Source organism: Pleurodeles waltl, chromosome 8 (genome assembly GCF_031143425.1).
Source record: "Pleurodeles waltl isolate 20211129_DDA chromosome 8, aPleWal1.hap1.20221129, whole genome shotgun sequence".
Classification (NCBI taxonomy): domain Eukaryota; kingdom Metazoa; phylum Chordata; class Amphibia; order Caudata; family Salamandridae; genus Pleurodeles; species Pleurodeles waltl.
This window is the reverse complement of record NC_090447.1, coordinates 518,586,762-518,609,340: the sequence shown is the minus strand read 5'-3', so window position 1 is coordinate 518,609,340 and position 22,579 is coordinate 518,586,762. Positions and strand designations below refer to the sequence as shown.

General features: G+C 46.4%; 1 protein-coding gene across 9 annotated transcripts in view; it reads left to right on the top strand.

Annotated features, from left to right (window-relative positions):
• CDKL5 (cyclin dependent kinase like 5) overlaps window positions 1-22,579 on the top strand; it is a 1,213,679-nt gene that overhangs the window by 894,490 nt on the left and 296,610 nt on the right. For 5 of the 9 annotated variants that reach the window (XM_069204517.1, XM_069204511.1, XM_069204518.1 and 2 more), the window contains exon 10: window positions 16,071-16,260. In XM_069204517.1, coding sequence (XP_069060618.1) covers window positions 16,071-16,260 — 190 coding nt within the window. Of the gene's footprint in view, window positions 1-16,070; window positions 16,285-22,579 lie in introns of all 9 variants that reach the window. The other 4 variants (XM_069204514.1, XM_069204509.1, XM_069204516.1 and 1 more) reach the window with 1 other exon arrangement.

Here is a 22,579-nt window from a genome sequence, read left to right as displayed (position 1 = left end):
TCAAATTCACGAACAACATTTTTCCAGTTGTACAACAGGGGACTATTTTTACGCACAAGAGGAATAGCCCAGGTAGCTGCATCTCCAGACAGATATGACAACAAGAAAGCTACTTTAGACTGGACATCGGGGAAAGTATGTGGTCTGCAGGTGAAGTGAAGTTCCACTTGAACCAGAAAAGATTGCGCTTTCAAGGGATCACCTGAGAAGCGTTCTGGGGGAGCTAAAGGAATGGCTGAAGGAACATTGAGGGAAATGTTAGTCGGATTACCTCCAGAAGTCTGAGAAGAAGTACCTGGCCAAGACACACCTGTGGGACTTTGTTCTTTCTTCTCAACCTTATTCTGTAACTGACTCACCCTCTCAGCTAGACTATTTGTCAAATCCTTTGATGATACCACTTCTGACTGGAGCTTAGTGATAGCCTTAACTAGCTCATCCAGTGTGGCCATGCTGAGAACATACACAAACCAGGAGGATAATAATTAGTGGGCTCACTATTCTGTCAGAGTCACCAGATCCTCGGGGTCTGTGCACGTTCCCAACACTTCCACCACAAGACAGCTCCAATACTCTGATTAGATTGATCACAGAGTCTAAGAGAGTCCAAGTGGTGAAAAGGGGATTAGGACGGGAACAGCTGGGAAGCAGACCTGTAGGAAGCAAAAGGTTAAAACACTACATCAAAATTACATCTCATGAAATCAGTACCATGCTACAACTCTAAGCTTCGTCTTTTCCAAAAAAACATGAACAACCCTAGAATAATCCTAAAACTGACTAGGCTTTAGATGACCGAATGCCTGAGGAGGAAACAGGAAAAGTTAAATAGGACTTTCAGATTCGAGTACTTTCTTTAGCATGAGAATCAGGAAACACTCTGAGCAAATTCTAAACAACCATATGAATCTCCTTTTAAGAATATATATCAGGAACACACAGCATTACATTTAGAACTCTGGTATTGTTGTGTTCATCTCAGAAAAAACATTGGGAAGTGAATTGCGCACATTGCAGATTTTTATATGAGTATTAAACACCATAAAGGATTGTGCACCATGAAATCACACAACGTAGATTCAAGGAATAAATCACGCAACGTGTCAACTTGAAATGCTACCAAGAAAATGTCTTAGAATAGTAGCGCACAGTAATTTACATTATTTATACACGAGGAAAGAATTGCGCGTCTTGCCGATTCAAATGCCACCATACAAATGCCAAGAAATGGTAGGGCACAATGAACAACATGAAAAGCACTAAGGGAAAGAATTGCGCGTCTTGCCGATTCAAATGCCACCATGCAAATGCCAAGAAATGGTAGCGCACAATGAATAACATGAAAAAACACTCAAGGAAAGAATCGTGCGTGTTGCCGATTCGAATGCCACCATGTAAATGCCAGAAAATGGTAGCGCGCAATGAACAACAAAGTTAAATGCTCATGAAACGAGTTGCACGTCTTGCCAACTCATAAAACATCATGTAAATGTCAAGAAATATCAGCGCGCAATGAACAACAATGTAATAACGAAGTCAAATCTTTATGGAATAAATTGTGCGTCCTCCCTATTTGCAAACCACCATACAAATGTCAAAAAATGGCAGCACACAAGTAATCTGTTATTCATTTAAGAATTAAAATCAAGAATATGAAAATTCTCAATTACGATGTTGGGAAATGTCCAAACACCGTCTTACCGCCTGGAAACAGTGATCACCAATGAGAGATGAGCGCAGAAGACTGGAAAATCCAAATAGGCCGCCGGGACAGGAGCTCAGGAAGAAGCTGCTGCTCTGCACCTGGACCTCTGAATAGTGAGCACTGGAAGTTGGGCTGACTCTCTTTTATAGAGTCTTGGCCCAGCCTAGAACCACGCCCAGGCATGTTGCAGGGAAAGTCTCTAGAAGGCCCTGGAAAGGGACCACACCCCAACACACTCTGAATGTCTGCAGCAATACATTGCAAATGTACAGTATTTATAAGCACCTTAAAAATGAATCTTTTGGATGGAATTCTGCAATGCAAAAGGTTAAACAATAACATATCATCACAATGCATAAATTACATTATCTTGCGAGTGTTGGGTTTTTGCATTCTAGATGCCCGTAGAGCGCGCACTGTCCTGGTGTTGACACTTGCTCTCTTTTGACCTGCGCTGTCTCAATTTCTTTCTGAAGAAGGAGAAATTCAACTCACGTTGCCTCAGGTCCTGCTGCCCAGAACCTAGAGACTGGATGGTAGTGTTGGACTTGCAGGACATCTACTTACATATACCCGTCCTGTCCTGATCAGAGTCAAGATCAAGACTGATTTGCATAAGGCTGGGTCCAAACTGGGGTGGCATGGTGAGAAAAGGAACAATGGATTTCACTCAGATCTGTGACTGGGGATGAATGTTTGAAAAGTTTCAGCACTCCGTCCATCATCCTTTTGTGTTGCTAAAGTTGCCCTAAGTGGGAAGGGTATGCCCAGACGTGGGTTCCTTGCTCGCTAGGCCACTGGATTCAAGCTAGACTGTCTGATGAGGGGTGCATTCCCGAATCCGGTCCCAGGATGCTTGTTTCGGTTCCAGGGAGGCCCTGGCCTGGCAGTTCGGGATGGACTGTTCCCATGGGGAACAGGGATAAGACTGATTTCCATGTGGCTGGGTCCAAACTGGGGTGGCATGATGAGCAAAAGAACAATGGATTTCACCCAGATCTGTGACTAGGTGTTAGTGTTTGAAAAGTTTCAGCACTCCGTCCATCATCCTTTTGTGTTGCCTCAGTGCGAGAAACATCACATGTCAGGTCAATGTACAGAGCACAACCAACAATAATCAAATTAAGTCCCACCTGACATGTTAACTATCTTCTTCGAGAATACTTGATACAACTTCACAGCTCTGGATCACCCAGGCTTGTTTTCAACTCCAAATGACTATGCTCATTGAATTAGTCTATCATTGCCCCTCAGGATACCAAATCATCTACAACCTTGTAATCCCTGTGAGATAGTAGCATGCATTGCTCCTCTGCCACTCCCTATTCCAAAGCATCCCTAACCCACAATACCTCACTTGGGTTCTGGGTCGTCCCCATCTAGCATATAGCAGTTCTTAGTTTAGCAAGCAGGAGTGTCATTGCAGGAGTTTATAGGAACTCTTGTGCCCCTGGGTTTCACCACCATACCCAAGAGACCCTCCCCTGGTGTCAGAGGGACCACAATTCCCACTCCTTCCTCGATGCGGGGCACCACCACCTTCCAGAAATCTCACACCCCAACGCATTGCATGTTAGTTGAAGGACCCTGGTCCCTACTGCCCCAGAGTGTGCACAACCCAGCACCCTGCCGGTATTCATATGGTTAAGCCGGGCAGGCCTTACATATGTATGGTGTAAAAAATTCAAGTGAGGTAGTTTGATTTGATTATTAAAGGACACTATCTTTACCAGACCACAGGCATGTGTCCAATTTGAATCGTCAATGACTTCCCGCAGGTCATGTTCCCATGATGCCTTCGCTTTGTACACAGTCTTCACCAGGTCTACCTGAATTGCATTATAGAACAGGGAAATAAGGTGCTGACCCTCCCTCCATCCAATCAGCCCTCCCAACACCTGTGATGGTGGAGGTGCCGCCAGGTACGTACACCAGAGTGCCTTCGCAGTGCTCTCTAGTTTGGTAAACTATAGAAAGTGGCCCCTTCCCACATTAGAAGTGTCTTGAGCTTCCCAGAAAGTGAGGAAGACCTCCCCCGGATATAAATCCCCAGCCAAGAGTCATCCACCCTCCCTCCGCCACTCTATTGACATATCAAGGTCAGTAGATCAGAATTATTCTAGGTGGGCCCTGCATATCAATTTTTTAACCACTGATTCCAGTATTTGTTCTGTGCAGTATGGTGGACCGTATAGGGTATTGGGACATATGTACGTCCCCCTCTCATTAAGATGTGCAGCAGTGTCACATTGTCAGTCATACCCCGCAGTGGCCGTTTCTTCTAGTTATCAGAATCTGTCAGCCATCGGGCAGCATGCTGCAGATGTACTGCAGGGTAATAAAGTATGTCCAGAAGGGCCAAGCCTCCCTCCTCCAAACCCCTATTCAAACAGGAAGCGCCACTCTACTGCTATTCCCTGCCCATACCAACGAGATGAGGAGACTATTTAAAATCTGAAAAAGATTGGCGGGAATAGGGAGAAGCTCGTTCTGCACTAGGTATAGACACTCGGGGACAAAGACAATGTTAGCAACAGACATCCTCCCCATGACCAACAAAGGTAGAGTGTTCCAGAATTCGACTGACCTGGTGAGACCCCGCACCACTGTGTCCTCATTAAGGAGCCAATGATCCTCTACTGCCCTAGTGACCATGATACCAAGGTACCAAAAGCTTTCTGATTCCCATCTTATGCACAAACCTGGCAAGTGACTCAGCAGCAACCCAGCTAGCCCCCTGAGAGGGTACATCAGCGTTTTTCTGATGTTTACACATAATTCAGGCACTTTTCCAAAACTCTGCACGTGGCTCCACAGGACTTGGTGCACCTGTGTAGATGTATGAACATATACCAATGTATCATCTGTGTACAAGACAATGTGTGTCTAGTTACCCACCCGTATTCCCCAGGGCTCCAGCTCCCTGTGCAGCAGAGCATCTAGGGGCTCAATCACCAAGGCGAATAGGAACAGCAAGAGGGAGCATCCCTGTTGAGTTCCCCTCTCCACCGCCTGGGCCTTTGACACCTTTCCCCCCACCCTGACGTGGACCGAGTCCCATCTCCCTGAACGCCGACTTAATATAGTTCCACCTAACTGGCTGATTGCCTTCTCAATATCAAGCAACATAATAGAAGCCATCTCTTGATCTGACCCAGCAGCCTCATGTGTGACATGAGTGGGGCATCTCAGATTAAATGCAGTGCTTCAGGAAGACATAAACCAACATTGGTCATCATGGATCAGACCCCGAATGACTCCCTGCAGCCACTTCACCAACACCTCCGGAGACTTTTTGCATCAGAAATGATCATAGGGAGTGGTCTGTAGGATGAAGGACCCTCAGTCCCCCCCAGGTTTCAACAGCATTTGTAACAATCTGAAGTAAAATAGCTCTTACTAAACCTTACTTTACATGGAGTTTTCTATGTGTGTCAAAGAGTTATCTTATTGATCTCAAATATAATGTAATATTTCATTTGTAAGAATATGCATATTCTTCAAAGGATATTGAAGGTAAAACTAAAAGGGCATTGAAAATAACCTTTCACTTTTAGCACCTGTGGATGAAGACCCTTTGCTGATGTTTTACTATTGACAAACAGAGGACACCATGTAATCCTGGAGAAAACCTTCCCTTCTAAAAGCACCTTTCGGAAAAGGAGGAGGAGAAGGTGATGTGATTCTCTGTCCTACCCAGGAAAACATGTCAAAGAAGAATACAAGACCGACTAACAGGCTCCTAGACAACTCCTACTGATTGCAAGTCCCCTGGCAACAATTACTAAAGCACGGATGCTTGTATCAGCTATGCAAGAAGTCTCCTAAATCCAGCCTTTAGCTACAACGTTTGACTCTTTTGCTACTCCCTTTAGCGCAGTCAACAATCCCATCTTCATCAACCAAGGGGAAAAAAAGGCAGGGGGAGTTGTCCCCCATTCAACAATATTTCCCTCTCAGTCTCCCAGTTATCAACCCCTACATAATGGTCAGCATGGTGGCATTGTCAGATGGCCTTGCATGCGAGTGAGGGGGAGGCATTGTCAAATCCTGTACTCTGGGAGGATATGTTTTTCCATCACCATCCCTCCGAGAGGTGGATATTTAACAAATGGGGAAGACACTACATCAAAGTTAACCAGGAAACTAGACCAAGAATGTTGGAGAGGGTGACCCATGTGTTGGATGAGATAACAATGTCCATTCAAGAAATTGTAAAGCTGTGCAATGAACATATTTTTTGTCCAGGGAATTGGATGAAAAGGGATATGCCTTTGCCATACAGGTGATAAAGGCCATACCACACATGTGCCTGTGCCAGTATGCAAGGTCAAGCGATAGGTCTCAGTCACCTCGGGCTAAAGTGCTTACTGTAAGGTTCCCCTTAATCAACCCTATTTACAACCAACGTGTACCAACCACAAACCCACTCCCTCCTAGTCTACAGTACCAACCTCAGCATCCAGTGGGCCCAGTATTATGTAGCTCAGGATGTGAGCAGCGTCCTTGTGGACATGGACAAGAACCACCAAACCCATGAAGATTGACTTTATTCAAGGTGGAAGGGTCATCTTGGAAGTGGTATGCAATGGAAAAAGGTTTTTCTTGGAAATAAGTGGGCAAGTATGTTTATATAGTCAAAGGGGGATATAGAATAATGGTTCAAATTGTGCAACACAGCAATCAAAATTATAGTGCAAAAGTTCTAAAGTAAAGTCAGTTTTGTAACGAAAAGTCAAGACAGAAAAGAAAAGTCTTAAGTCATGGGCTAAACGAGATGGTGGGCTAGACAATGTGCTTTGAGTTGGAAGCAGAAGCTATTGGCCATACTCAGGCTCCAACGTCACCACCATAACAAACTCCCTACTCAGATACTGACAGGTAACCTCTCATGGCATGGTCAGACACCTCCTGAGATAATTATCTCACTGAGGTAGGACTTTGAAACAGCTGAAACAGACACACTGGGAAATGTAGGGTGCTGCAGTGGGGGAGTTACGGGGTGGGGCGGGTGATGTGTGATGGTATCAGATGATAAATTTGCTGTCCTGGAGGTGGAGGGGCTGTCCAGGAGGTGAAGAGGCTGTGTTGTAACAGATGCTCATCAGAGGCTGCCATTTGATGTGTAATACATTTCACATTCAAGCTGCATGTGAAATTTTGGACTGAATTGCAATAAATACTTCTGGATCTTTTGGCATTAAACAGCTCATGGACGCTTATATACTTGACTTTGTGTCTGTGTACTTCGGTATCATTGTTTTGTAGAGGCTGGTCAGCTTGCACCTCTCAGATGCAAGCAACCCACCTACCAAATCTTTGAAAACCCAAGAGAGTGCCTGCTGACCTACAATAACCTGCATCATGGTCTCGAGAGAAGCAGCCGTGGTGTCGAACACTGGTGCTGGTGTGGTGGGGGTCACCTGTGGGCTCATACGTGTCTGGTTGGAACATTCCCTCGGCTGCTGTTCTTCTAAGCGGGCACTTGTGGGAGGTGGGGATGCAGCAGGGAGTGCAGCGTCATAAGATGATGACTGATTTATGGCACATCCCTGGCTACTTTCTGGACATTTATTGGTGAACAATTTTAAGTAGTGATTGTATGCAATTTGCTTTTTAAAGGTTTGTGTTATGTGTGTAACTATATCAACATGGTTGAGACGTGTTGTAATTTCCGATCTGTATCTTACATAATATAAACTTAAAATTTTATAAGGGTAATCTGCAACCCACAGTATGACAATTTTAAGTGAGGCTATTAAACAGTACTGTACAATTCATTCAAAGCAAGGTTTTTCCTTAGTGTTCTTGTGTGTCAACATATTCTTATGTATCAAGTTTTAAAATAGACATAAAATAATGTAAAATCAAAGACATACTCAACACCACATTTTACAGGACAACATATTGGCAAAGCCAACACGAAAATATTGAAACCCATATAACATTAGACCTGACGAACAACATATTTAACACATATATCCATGTATAGTTTTATTCTGAAATCATACTTACTGCCTTTCTGATGCGCATGTGCCTCCATATGACTATTGAGGACATGAGAAGCTGTCCTCAAGTCCCTCCTATGCAGTGGTGTAATCCTGAAGGAAGTACCGGGAATGTAGCTGAGAGTATACTGTCAGCACATTATGTGCCTTCAGGCATGCCCAGCGCCAGAGGTTCCCCCCAACCCCTCCCCAGCATTTGTGACTGTCCTTCACTTTCCAAATGTGTACACTCACTGCTCTGCAATATGTGGTGACATCGTTCCAGATTTGACTCCACGGTGCCTAGCTGGTTGTCAGCCCACTGACAAAGCTGAGGAAATTTTGGGAGGACCCCATAAGAAATCATATGCAATTCTTCTTAAGAAAAACTGGTGACCCTCTCGTCACACTCCTCGGCCATTTTGGTAAATAAATGGCAAAAGGAGCAGAAGGATTAGGAATAGCTTCATGGTGAAAGGATGGTTCAGAAACGGGTTACCTCTTTCTGTGTGTCATTATCTGTTTGTCGAAGTAGAGATGTGCCCTGAGAGTGGAGATCTCTGCCCCAGGAGTGATATATGACTTGAGAGCATAGATCTCCAGCTACCAAAATAAAAGAATAAGTAACAAAATTTAAAGTTAAATACATGCACTTCGAAAACTTTAAACCTAAAAAAAGCTATTATTTGATGAACCTTACATGTTTTACATATTTTGAAGACTTTTACAACATGAATGGGTTAATGCATCCGTGTGATATGCAAAAAATTGCATTTGATTTAACATGCACATAGTGTACTTGAGGAGTGTTGCCAGTAGCAAATGTCGTTATGTGAATGATGTATGTAGTCAGAACAAATCACATGTGAATGCATGAGTGAATCAGTGAAGTGCTGATGAGGAAAAAAGGGAATGGCCATATCGGAATCAACTGCAACAGAGATTTATGGTATCTTTAAAAAAACCTAGGTAAATTGTACAAAATGCAAAAGTTCTATACATGAATAAATACAACGTTAATGTTAGGTGTTTATTGTGATGGAGTAAAGTTATCACTGTCTGTGTTTGGGATACCATTTCCTAGTCACCTGTTTAGTGCCAGAGTGAATTAGTTAAACTTAGCTAGTAGCTACATGTCACCAAGATCTCCAGCAACCAACTGATTTGACTGTCAGAAGATGTAGCTTTCTTATGCGCAGCCAGTATTTTGACGTGCATGTGTAGGTTGAGAGCAGGCTGTAGGTGAATTGAGGCCATGCTCCCAGTTTGCAACCATGTGAAGTATCACATCAGGTGAGAAGTGGCATCTGGCATTGACTGCTCTCCTGGACATGCCAAAGATGTTTATCCTTAATTTATAGATCAAATCATTCCTGTTCCCCCAGAAGAGGGGCAAGACAAGATAGACATTCAACAATGTGGTGGAACAAATGTTTCTGATGGATACAACTACCTGTGGATTCCTCACCTAATGAATTCTCCCCAATGCTCAGCATTCGACGGAAAGTTTCTTTCCAGCTCTGCACGTCGGCGAGAACGTCACAATTGCCCCACTCCGTCTGACGTCATCGTGGCAATAAGAGATCCTCAACAGCGTGCTGACGTCAGTTCCCTTTTTTCTGTGCCTCCGATAACGGTTATTTCTACCAGCTCTTGCGTTGATCGCTGTTGAAGGGATACTTTGTATTTATCTGATAATGTCTGTTCCGAAGAAGTCCGGATTCAAGCCTTGCAGAGAATGCGGAGGTCGTATGTCAGTCACTGACCCGCATAATGACTGCCTCTGGTGTCTGAGTTCAAACCACGACGTGGGTCGTGTCAGAAGATGAATCCGAAAGCTCTGAAGGAGCGGGAGGCCAAGTTATTTTTAGAGAAGGCTAAAAAGGAGAAGAAAAGGAATCGGCATAGATCTTTGTCGGGGAAGTTGGCGAATATTCATAAGCGGCATCATCATGATTCTCGGTGTCATTCCAGAAGAAGCCGTTCGAGGTCGAGGTCTCCTTCTACTCAAAGCCATAAGTCGTGGGAGGTCAGCCCGACGGTGACTCCCCAACCTCTGACTCCACTGACTTCACCGGCGCGGTCGGTCTTCAAAGTGACAGAGCCTCGGAGTCCACGCTTTTCTCCAGGGCAGCTTATGTCCAAGATCCGGCACCGGCTCTACAAGTGTATCCTGTCTTCTCTACTCTGGGATCGGATCCGGCGGCATTCCTTAATGCCATGTTTACCATATTTCAGAATATGGCACCAGGAGGTGGTGCGCCGGCTGGCCCCACTGGTCCCTTGGCATTTTTTCTGGGCGCTCCGGCTCCTTACAGACCGACGACATTTATGCCATTCTGTCCGGCAGGGGGCACTAGTCCGGTGACGGCTGTGCAGGTGCATCGATGTTGGTGGAAGGACCTTCGACGCCGATGCATGTCCCGATGGCGGCAGGAGTGTCGATGGAGTCGCCTCAGAGTCGGATGCCGTTGGTTGGGAAAGATCTGCTATCCACGGTGACGATGGATCCAATGTCGGCGTCAGATGGTTCCGGAGATCGGATTATGTCACCAACTCCACACCGATCTTCGACTTCGGTCAACTCTTTATCGACTCCGAAGCTGGAGGCTAGATTGCATTCCCGAAGGAAGGTCGTAAAGCTGTTGGAGGAAAGAGAGTACTGTAAACAGCTCCTGAAGGGAAGGGGAAATTGTGGAACCCCTAGGTGACTTTCAGGGGTTACACTCTGCCAGTGGGCTTGGCACTTCCCCGGATTGGGACTTAGCCTCACCAGGGGAGTTTACCGAGGAGGCTGCCTCATTTCATTCAGTTGTAAGGAAGGCTGCAGATTTCTTGGACCTCCCACTTCCTTCAGCTGAGGTCAAGACCAGTATTTTGACAGAGGTGTTGCATCCAGCCTCAGCTGTTGCAGAGCCGTTGCTGCCTTTTAATGAGGCTCTCACTGACCCAATTTTGGATGTGTGGAGAAAGCTGGTTTCTTCGCCGGCAGTTAATAGATCTGTTGCCCGGAGCTATAGAGCAGCTCCAGGGGACCCAGGGTTTCTTGCTAAACATCCGTTTCCGGAGAGTCTTGTAGTGCAGGCGTCATGTTCATCGAGGTCTGCTCCTGGCTCTTTCCCTGGTGTGCCTTCTGACAGAGAGTCCGAAAGAATGGAGCAGTTGGCAAAGAAGGTGTTTTCATCATGCAGCATGGCTCTCAAGTCGATGAATGCAACCTGCATCCTGGGTAGATACATTTATGCTCTTATGGACGCGGCTAAGGCTGTGCTGCCTGAAATGCCCCAGGACTTTCAGGGACTTCTCTCGGATGCCCAGGTTGCAGCAACGCAGGTCATACAATCAGGACTGGACACTACGGACTCGGTTGCAAGAGCCATGAGTACCTCCATCACCAGCAGACGACATGCTTGGTTACGATCGTCTGGGTTCTCTACAGATGTTCAAGCTACCTTGTTAGATCTGCCCTTTGACGGTGAAAAGCTTCTTGGCACTAAAGCTTATTCTGTGCTGAAGCGCTTCAAGGACTATAGGGCAACGGCGAAGTCCTTGGGCCTGCAAACTGGTTTGACCCTATTTATGTTGTTTAGACGATTTAGAGGATTTGGACGTGGGGCGTCCTTTCGTGGAAGATCTCAGCAAGCAGGCCAGCAGCTCTCAAGTCTGCCTTACAGATGTTTTAGAGGGCGGGGTAGAGTCCGCACTAGAGGGGCCACCCAACAGCAGCACCCTGCGTCTTCCTCTTCATCGGGGGGCACAGCAGGGGAAGCAACCTTAGTCCTCTCACCATTGCATCCCATGTCTCTCCTGTAGGGGGAAGATTATCTGTTTTTCATCGCATGTGGGAGTCGATCACATCAGACTCTTGGGTCATCAGTATTGTGAGAAAAGGCTATGGCCTTCCCTTGCGGGAGACTCCTCCTCCCTTCCCTACCCCCGTCTTTATTTTTGTTCAGAAGACCATCTTCTGTTGTTGGAACAGGAGGTTCTATCCCTATTATCAAGAGGTGCAGGGGAGTTCGTTCCGGTGCAGGAAAGGGGTCAGGGATGTTACTCAAGATATTTCCTAATCCCCAAGAAGGATGGTGGGTTGAGACCTATCCTGGACCTGAGGATTTTTAATTGGTTCCAGAAACAGGAGAAATTCAAAATGCTGACTCTAGCAGAGGTACTTTTGGCGCTGAACAAGGAGGATTGGATGGTGTCTGTCGACTTGCAGGATGCTTTTTTCCATATTCCCATTCTCAAGTCGCACAGGAAGTATCTCCGGTTTGTGGTGGGGTCGCAACACTACCAGTTTGCTGTCCTGCCTTTTGGTCTTACTTCAGCACCTCGAGTCTTCACGAAGGTGATGGCGGTGGTTGCTGCAAGTCTCAGGAGGAAGGGAATTGCGGTATTCCCTTACCTGGACAATTGGTTGATCAAAGCCAAGTCTCCAGAGCTCCTGTTGCATCACCTGCAGATGACAACCCATTTGTTGTTCTATCTGGGCTTTTCGATAAATGTACCCAAGTCTCACCTAGAGCCCTCTCAGCGCCTCCTGTTCATAGGGGCAGTACTGGATACAACATTGGATCGGGCCTTTCCTCCGCCACAGGGGATTCAGGACATTCAGGCGTTGATTCCAATGTTTCAAAGTGGAGCGGTTGTTCCATTCCTCAAGGTTCTTCGTCTCCTCGGTCTATTCGCTTCATGCATTCTGTTGATCACTCATGCACGCTGGCACATGAGGGCTCTTCAGTGGTGTCTCCGCAGGCAGTGGTTTCAGCACAAAGGAGATCTCGAGGAGTCAATAAAGATCTCCAGAGACACTGCAGCAGATCTACAGTGGGGGGCTGTGGACAGCAACCTTTCCCAAGGAAGGCCGTTTTCACTCCCACCACCAGTGGCCACGGTTATAACGGATGCTTCCACTCTAGGGTGGGGAGCTCATCTGGGGGACCTGGAGATCAAAGGTCATTGGTCTCCATTGGAGCAGATGTTTCATATCCATCTGCTGGAATTGCGGGCAATACGTTTGGCTCTCAAGGCCTTCCTCCCTTCCCTTCGCGGTCAGTCGGTCCAAGTCCTGACGGACAACACTACAGCGATGTAGTATGTCAACAAGCAGAGAGGAGTAGGGTCGTACCTTCTCTGCAGAGAGGCTCTGCGGCTCTGGTCCTGGGCTCAGGACAATCAGATTTGCGTAGTAGCGAATCATCTGGCCGGAGTTCTATACGTACGTGCGGACAGTCTCAGTCGGCACTTCTAAGCCGTTCACGAGTGGCGTCTCCTTCCGGACCTGGTCCGTTACATCTTCCGAATGTGGGGGTTTCCTCAGGTAGATCTGTTTGCCACTCGGGAAAATGCGCACTGCCCATCGTTCTGCAGCCTCAAGTATCCGGCGCAAGGAGCGTTGGGGGACGCGTTTCAGATGTCCTGGAAAGGTCAGTTGCTTTATGCGTTTCCCCCATACCCTTGATTCCTCGGGTTCTGAGGAAGATTCTCCAAGACCGGGCACAAGTCATTTTAATAGCTCTGGATTGCCCGAGAAGGGTGTGGTACACAGCCCTTCTCCACCTTTCACTGTGCCCACCGCTCCGTCTCCCTCACAGGGCTGACCTCCTCTCGCAGTCGCAGGGGCAGGTTCTACACCCTCACCTCCAGAGCCTGCACCTTCATGCCTGGAGATTGAACGGGCAGCCTGAGTTCCTTTTCTCTCCTGACGGAAGTGGTGGACATTATTTTATCAGCCAGGCGACACTCCAGCAAATCTATCTATGTGGGCAGATGGGCAAAATTTGTTGCTTGGTGTGGAGAAGCAAATTAGCCCTTTAAAAGCTCATTTGTCGGACATATTGTTGCTTGCGTTGCCTTTGGCATAGCAGGGTTGTGCAGTCGCTACTGTCAAAGGCTATCTATTGGCTCTTTCTGCCTTTTTATGCTTACCTGATAACCCCTCTGTATTCAAATCCCCTTTAGTGTTAAGGTTTTTGAAGGGGCTTACGAATAGGTTTCCTCCCACTGCGTTTCTTATGCCCCAGTGGGACTGAAATTTAGTTTTAACTTTTTTAATGGGTTCACCCTTTGAACCTTTACATTCTTGTCCATTAAGACTATTAGTCTTGAAGACTGTTTTTCTAACGGCCATCACGTCTGCTAGGTGTGTGAGTGAGCTTCAAGCTCTCTGTGTTCATCCCCCTTTTACAACCTTTCATGCGGACAAGGTGGTGCTGAGGACCAGGGCGGCTTTCCTCCCCAAAGTAGTCACTCCTTTTTATTTGGGGCAGTCTATCACACTCTGGTCCTTTTATCCTCCTCCACATGCATCTAAGGAGGAGGAGAGACTACATCGGCTGGACCCAAGGAGAGCCTTGAGTTTTTACATAGACAGAACAAGAGAGTTCCGCTTGGACGACCAACTCTTTGTCTGATATGTGGGGAAGAGGAAGGGCATGGCCGTCCACAAACTAACACTATCCAGGTGGGTCATTCTCTGCATTAAGATATGCTATTCATTGGCAAAGAAGGTTCCTCCTGTTGGAATTAGAGCCCATTCCACCAGGGCTAAGTCGGCCACTTCGGCCTTGGCTAGAGGTGTTCCGGTGGCTGACATTTGTAAGGCGGCGACTTGGGCTTCCCTCCATACTTTCGTGAAGCATTATTGCTTGGACTCGGAAGTTAGGAGGGATGGCCATTTTGCGCGGTCTGTGCTGCAGGATTTCTTGGTGTGATCAGTCAGACACCCACCTCCGAGGAGGTACTGCTTTGGGACTCTATTCATTAGGTGAGGAATCCACAGGTAGTTGTATCCATCAGAAGAACTAGTTACTTACCTTCGGGAACGCCTTTTCTGGTGGATACACTAGCTACCTGTGGATTCCTCATGGTCCCACCCGCCTCCCTGTTGTCTGTCTGTTCAGACCAAGATCTCCTTGGGTGTTTATATATATGTATATTTGTATATTTCTGTATGTATATGGGTATGTATATATTTATATATATATATATATGTGTGCATTTTTAAATGTGTATTTTTAGAAGCAAATATATTGATATTATTTGTTGTTATTTTTTTAATAAAATTTGTATAAAGGTTTTCATTGATGCAATTGTAGTGAATGAGTGATGTCGGTTATCACCTATTAGCCTCAAAGGCACGTAAAAAATGGTGTAAACTGACGTCAGCAAGCCGGTGAGGACCTCTTATTGCCACGATGACGTCAGACGAAGTCGCGTGGAGTCGAGCAATTGTGACGTCCTCGCCGACGTGCAGAGCTGGAAAGAAAATTTCTGTTGAATGCTGCGCATTGGGGAGAATTCATTAGGGGAGGAATCCACAGGTAGCTAGTGTATCCACCAGAAAAGGCGTTACCGAAGGTAAGTAACATTTTCTTTTCTGACTGTGTCTTGCTTTTTTATCTGGGCAGCCTGCATGTAATTGGTTGCTGTTGTAGTGAGTTTCACCTGTGAATGGGTGTAGCGGGGTGCTGACTGTTCACTCCCTCTCCCCTTGCAGAATGTTGTGTGTTTGAAGACTTGTTTCAATATGTGTTTTATACTACTTGTATAAAATTCATATTTTTTCATTTTAAAATGTTAATTATAAGTAAATGCAAATAAAAGAAAAATTCGTTTTTAAGCATTAAAAAATATTTCTCCTTATTTTCCTCTTTTTTCTTTTGTGGTGTTTTTCCTTGTCTCCATCGACTTTTATGAGATTGAGTTAGAGTACCAGCGATTGGTAATATGTAGTGTTTGTTTTACTCTATGGCTCGTCTGGAGCAGGTTTGAACTCATGTTTTAGTTGTTTTACCATAGTAGATTGAAATGTATTTTTTGTGAATAGCAGTTGTCTCACTATTTTGTGGGTGTGTGCACGTGCCTTCCTAGTCCCCTGCTTACATTTCCCATAATTCCACCCACTTAGTAGCAGATATTCACCATTTTTCAACAACTCCCACTTCTTCCTCCCAAATTGAATGCAAAACATGCATCTGTGTGCAGAGATCTTCGCACTGGTGATGTAGAACTCTGCATACAAGTGTTGGTTTAAGCTGAGATCTCTGCCTGGATGCTGGTAAATAGCATTTGTGTGTACATAAAGTAACACTACTAGAGTACTTCCCATACTCAAACATGATTTTGTGAACAGACTCCCATTATGCTGAGGAAAAAAATAAAGATAACATAATAGTAGCAAAGCAACTCACCTTAAGGTTGAATTCGGTGCAGCCAGCAGTTGCCCTAAATGCTCTAGGAATTAGTTCCTCCCTCACATATTGTTCACTCCCTAGTAGAAATGTCAGCTTCTTTTATTAACTGATGTATATTTGTTAGAAACAAAATGGAATCTGTGTTCGTTAGTGCCTGCAAACAGTCTCTTTTATTTCTTTCAGAGCCCCGTACGGAAAAGCTGTAGATATGTGGTCCGTTGGCTGTATTCTTGGGGAGTTAAGTGATGGGCAGCCATTATTCCCCGGAGAAAGTGAAATAGACCAACTGTTTACAATACAGAAGGTACTCGGACCACTTCCTTCTGAGCAAATGAAGCTTTTCTACAGCAACCCTCGTTTCCATGGACTTCGGGTAAGGGATGCAAACCAAAAACGGGTAAGGCAAACAAACTAATCCTTACAAATGTTTTCTTTGTCGTCTGTCACCATGGTCTTATTTGTAATTGCAATTAGTGATTCGTCTCACCATTAACACTGGAGTGATTTTTATATTAGTGTGCATTTTATCTTCTGGTGTCATTTTTGTTGTATTGCTTTGATTATCTGTTGCTTTGTATTATCATCAAGTTAACACCCAAATATTGTTTTATGGTGCTGCTGCTTCCAACTGTAAGTCTCTGATTGTAATTGTTTTTCTCACCATTGCGAATTCAAGTACTTAACTATTAAATATTAATGTGTACAATTTGCTGTTGAGGCATTGCCTTTACTGTATGCCTTGAATATATCCTGGTTGAACTAGTGCAGTGCGGTAAATCTTATAGACTGAAAAAGAACGAGAGCTTTTCTTTTTTAATTTACATTTTTTTTAAATCAAAGAAATGCGTACATGTGTTACCACAACAAGAGTTAGGCCTGTATTATTAACTACAGAGATAGAAACTAGGACGAACTTGCAACTGCAAAAAATGATAGGGATACTGTTAGATGGAATAGTAGATCCAGTTGCAGCTTGGGCGCTTAAAAACCGGAAGCCTACGTCTTTGATGGTGTTTGGATGTGGACATCCTACTTCTGTATCTTATGGCCGTTTCTTTTCCACTTGTTAATTAGATAATTAAAGAGTTTTAGCCAACAGCAAATGGAACTGTTCTAATCATACTGTATGCATACCTTATCTATGAAGTGGTAGCTGAAGCCCTTTCATAAATGGGGCTATTAGATTCACTCTCAAAGTGTAGAGCTCAGCTTACAATTTCCATCAACATGTGTGTGCGTGTGACTACACTAGACAATTCAGAAGGCCTTTTGAAAGTTAACTACAGTCCTTTCAGTTCCTAATTCTGTATTATTGAAACAGTGATCACTCCATGTTCAATTTTCTATCAAGAACTTGCTGTTTCCTCAGTAATTCACAATCCATAATTGAACCTCACTGATGAGATATCTTAAATGTACTCTAAGATTTGATTTTCAAGGAGGCAGTTGCCAGTTTCCAAAATCAGGGTGGATCAAAATTACAAGTCAGAGTTTGAAACCTATGCGCTTTCAGGTCATAACTAATTCACAGAGTTTCAGTCTACCCTATGTGACCCTAACAGATAGTGGTACAGGTTGCAAAGTAGGCTACTGATTGTTCAGTGGTCACATCCAATGTCTCAGAACTTGATCTAAACAGTAAGTGACAAACTGAGCCTTTGACTTGCATAGTGACAATGTTTTTGAACATCCTAGCCTCGACATCAGATGGCAAACAAAGTTTGGAAGGCAGATGAAAATATCTTGAAAAAGTTGTAGTAGTTTAGGTACACATGTCCTCTCTATGGAATTGCCTGTAACCTCCCTGCTTCCATTGGTAGAACATGCTCCATCCCAGGTCACACTATAAGCCAGTCTATCAAGCTTTTTCGCTTTCTATATTCACTTTCATTTTCTGAAATGTGTGTTACTGGCAGTAAAGGAGTTGAACTAGCATTGGTCATGTTAATGTTGGAGAGAGAGGATGCAAATAATGAATAGCCACAAGAATATCTGTGATTAACTATCCGTGTTTATCTGATAGAGACTTCTAGTTGCAGATTCCTTACCTTAGAATTTCCCACTGGCGTCAAACTGGATCTAGAGATCTTTCTTCGAGCAGTACCCTTGTGCGCCGTCAGGTGGCATTGGTTGACTTCACGTGTGTTGTTGGCATCATGGTCGCAGTGATGATGTTGCAGTCGTATATAGGCCATTTTGTCGATCCTTTTGACTTTTTGGTGGGTCGAGGATGACATGGAAGACCGAGTTAAGCTGTGTGACTCCTGTCACCAAATGATGTCGGTGACGGATCTGCACCTCATGTGCTTGTGGTGCCTGGAGTGTGAGCATACCCTGAAGTCATGTTCCGAGTGCCTGGCCGTAAACCCAAAAGCATTGAAGGAGAGGTCCCTGAAGCTCATGGCAGCCCGGCAGTTGTCTCCACATTGCTCCCGGTCTTGTTCAAGAGGAAGGTCACAAGACAGCGTGCAGAGTCATCACCACTCTTCGTCGCCCTACTCTGAATCCTTGGGGCACTCAGTTCACAAGAAAACGAAGTCAAAGAAGGCCAAGCGTTCTTTGTCTTTGCCCAGCCGATGCGACGCGGGTAGAGCGTCAACTCTCTAGGCCTCCTTCTGCAGAGCCTACTTCTCGTTCAGCTCCGCACCTTCCTGAGTTTCTGGGAGCTGGAGCCACCCCTACCCAGCTAAGAGAGTTTTACAAGGCCATGTGCCTCATTTTTGGGCAGACCGACCCACCTTTGGGCCCTGTGAGTTTAGAAGGGGGTCCCTCAGGCTCCGTGCCGGCTGCTTCGGCCCCGGTCTCTTAGGGCCCCTCCGGATCTATTATCAGATCCATGCTGATGCCGGTCATGCCAACGTGACCTTCCCTGGCGCCAGTAAAGACGTTGACGCTCCCGACATTGGTTGGGCCCACAATTGATGTCGACCCAATCATTATCCCCGACGACCTGGAGATGGAACGTCATCGCTCGGCTCCAGATCCGTCTTCAATGGGGTGTACCCACCCTAGGTTGGATCCTGACCCTCCTTACTATGGGTATGGGGAAGATTTGGAGGGGTCACTGGACTCTCTAGAATACCAGCTAGACAATCCTGATTCAGACTGGGCACAGGAATTGGGTGACACATGCTTTCTCCCCCTACCGTGGCAATGGAGGAGGGAGCATCATATTCCATGGTGGGTCAGTAAGGCAGCTGAGGTCCTCTGCCTTGAGCTTTCCTCTGTGGCGTCAGGACTAACCTCATGGCTGAGGTGCTTCAGCCTGGGGCTTCCACCTCAGAACCCTTTTTACCTTTCAATGAAGCCCTCACGAATGTCCTCCTGGGTACTTGGTCCAGACCCAGCAGAGGGGCTCCTGTGACTAGGACAATTGCCCGCGACCATCAGCCTGTGCCGAACGACCCTAAGTTCCTGTCCCTACGCCTAAGATCCTTGACATTCAGACTTCTTCCTCATCTGTTGCATTCCCATCCGCTCCTTTGGTTCAGGAATCAAAAAAAACGGAATAGCTTGGGAAGAAGATGTTTTCTTCCTCCCATCTGGCATTGCAGTTTGTGAACACTGCATGCTTCTTTGACCACTATATCCATTCCTAATGGGACATGATCACGCAGGTATTGAGGAGGCCCAGGCCATCATCTCCCAAGCTGTTGCTGATGGGAGGGATGCTGCCAAGTTCACGATACATTGTGTGCTGGACACGACCTGCTCTCTGGGCAGATTGGTTGCGTTGACGGTGGCCTTACGGCGCAACACCTGGTTGAGGACATCTGGCTTTTCAGGGGATGTCCAGCAATCTCTCATGGACATGCCCGTCGATGGCAACTGTCTCTTCGAAGACAAAGTGCAATTGGTGCTCGAGCATTTCAAGGAGTCCCGGGCTACTGCTCAGTCCCTTGGTCTCGCAGCAGCCCCTCGCACACCACAGTCCGCTTTTTTCCCCTTTTGTGCTCAGGGAAGGAGCTCCCTCCTGCATCCTTTCCCTGTCAGCCACCGAGCCATACTGCATAGCCTATGCTTGACCACAGATGCTGAATCCCACAGGCTTTGGGTCACGGAGCCAGAGCTCTGCCCAGTCCATTATTGCCCCTGCTGCAGCCTTCAAACCCTCCTACTAAGTTGCAACAACCCGGACCAGTTGGAGGCAGGATCCGCCATCACCTGCCCCACTGGGACTCCGTCACAACAGACAGGTGTGTTATGCAAATAGTCCGAAGGGGCTACTCCCTCCACTTCAAGACTACACCTCTGCCGATACCAGCGTCTTACCATTGCTTAGCAGAGGACAAGGGAGCCTTAGAGAGGGCCTCTGTGGCAAAAGTGCGTCACGGTTATTCCTGCTACTTTCTGGTGCCCAAGAAGGACAAGGGCCTTTGTCCTATCCTAGACCTCCGGGACCCCAATCTCTTCCTCGGGAAGGAGAAGTTCAAAATGCTGACCCTGGCTCAAGTCCTGTCTGCCTTGGACCCTGGAGACTGGATGGTAGCCTTGGACTTGTAGGACCCCTACTTTCACATACCCATCATGCCTGCCCATAGAGGATACTTTCAATTTGTAGTAGGTCACAAGCACTTTCAAGTTACCGTGCTCCCCTTCGGCCTTACCTGCGCTCCTCGGGTGATCACGAAAGTGATGGCAGTGGACACAGCTCATCTGTGCAGGTTAGGGGTTTCAGTTTTCCCCTATCTCGATGACTGGCTGTTGAAGGTGAGCACACCCCAGACTGTTGTCTCCCATCTTTAGACTACTGCGAACCTTCTACATTCTCTGGGGCTCACTATAAACGTGCTGAAGTCAAACCTGCCTCCCTCTCAGACAATCCCCTTCATCGTAGCTATTCTAGCCACAGTGAAGTTTCGGGCTTATCCTCCCGAAAAGCGAGTCTGGGATATTCAGGTTATGATACCTATGTTTCAGCCTCTATCCTGGATTTCGGTGAGAATGACTCCGAGGCTGCTGGGCCACATGGCCTCCTGCATCCTGTTAGTGACACATGCCAGATGGCATATGCGAGCTCTGCAGTGGGTCCTGAAGTTCCAGTGGGTGCAGCATCAGGGGAATCTCTCGGACATGGTCCAGATCTCAGAGGGCACTTCACAAGATCTGCAATGGAGGCTTTCAAATCAGGATTGGGTCAATGGCAGATCCCTCTCTTTCCCCCAGCCAGATCTCATTGTAGTGACATATGCGTCACTCCTAGGATGGGGCAGCCACATGGGAGAGGTGGAGATCCGAGGTCTCTGGTCTCCGGCAGAGTCCAGACTTTACATCAATCTTTTGGAGCTCTGAGCGATTAGGCTTGCATTGAAAGCATTCCTTCCCTCTCTCAAAGAGAAAGCGATGCAGGTGTTTACGGACACCACCACCGCCATGCAGTACTGCAACAAGCAGGATTGAGTGGAGGCGTGGACCCTTTGTTAAGAGGCTGTGCGTCTCTGGACACGGCTGGAACATCAGAGTATAACCCTGGTGGTTGAACATCTGGCGGGCTCTTTGAACGCCAGAGCAGGCAAACTCAGCCTTCAAAGATTATTGGATCACAAATGGCATCTCCATCTGGAAGTGGCGCAAGGTCTCTTTCAGCAGTGGGGAGAGCCTTAGTTAGATCTGTTCACCCACAGAGAATGGGCAATGTCAGCTGTTTTGCACGTTGGAGTTTCCAAGGCTGCACTCACTCGGCAAAGCTTTTGCTTTTGGTCTCGAGTGGAACTCAGTCCTTCTTTACGCCTTCCCGCCAATACCACTTCTGCCCAGAATTTTGAAGAAGATCAAGAACGACTAGACCCAAGTAATCCTTGTGGCTCCGGACTGGGTAGAAAGAGTATGGTATCCTGAGCTTTTGGGCATGGCCACAGATCCTCCGATCAGACTTCTCCTCCGGGAGGATCTTCTTTCGCAACAGCAGGAGATGGTTCTCCGCCCAAACCTGTCCAGTCTCCGCCTTCTTGCATGGAGATTGAGCGGCAGCAGTTGACAGCTTTCAGCCTTCCGCCTGAAGTTTGTAATGTTATCTTGGCATGCAGGTGTCCCTCCACCAAAACCGTATATGCCTGTCATTGTCATAAATTTGTGGCATGGTGTACCATCAAAACCGTTGATCCCCTTTCTGCACCTCTATCTGAGGTTCTACTGTTCATCCTCTCTCTTACCCAGCAGAGCTCTGCTTTTGGTACCCTTAAAGGCTACTTATCTGCCATCATGTCCTTTCTCAGATTACCAGATCAACTTTCTTTATTCAAGTCTCCCACTGTTGTGAGGTGCCCTAAGGGACTCATCCATTTGTACCTCCCTACCCCATTCATAATGACCCAGTGGGATTTGAAGCTGGTCTTTACCTACCTTATGTGTGCTCCTTTTGAGCCACTCCGTAATTGTCCTTTGCAGCTCCGCACACTAAAAACTGCATCTTGATTTCTCGCAAAGTGAGTGAGCTTCATGCTCTTTCGTCGAAGCCACCATTATTTTCTGTCCATCCTGACAAATTGGTGCTTCGTACCAGCCCTCCTTCCTTCCTAACGTTGCTATGCCTTTTCATGTAGATCAGTCCATCACTTTACCTACTTTTTACGCACCCCCACATCCCTCTCATGAAGAGGAGAGACTCCACCGTTTGGATCCAAAAAGAGCGTTTGCGTTCTACCTCAATTGTACCAAAGATTTCTGGGTGGGCGATCAACTCTTCGTAGGGT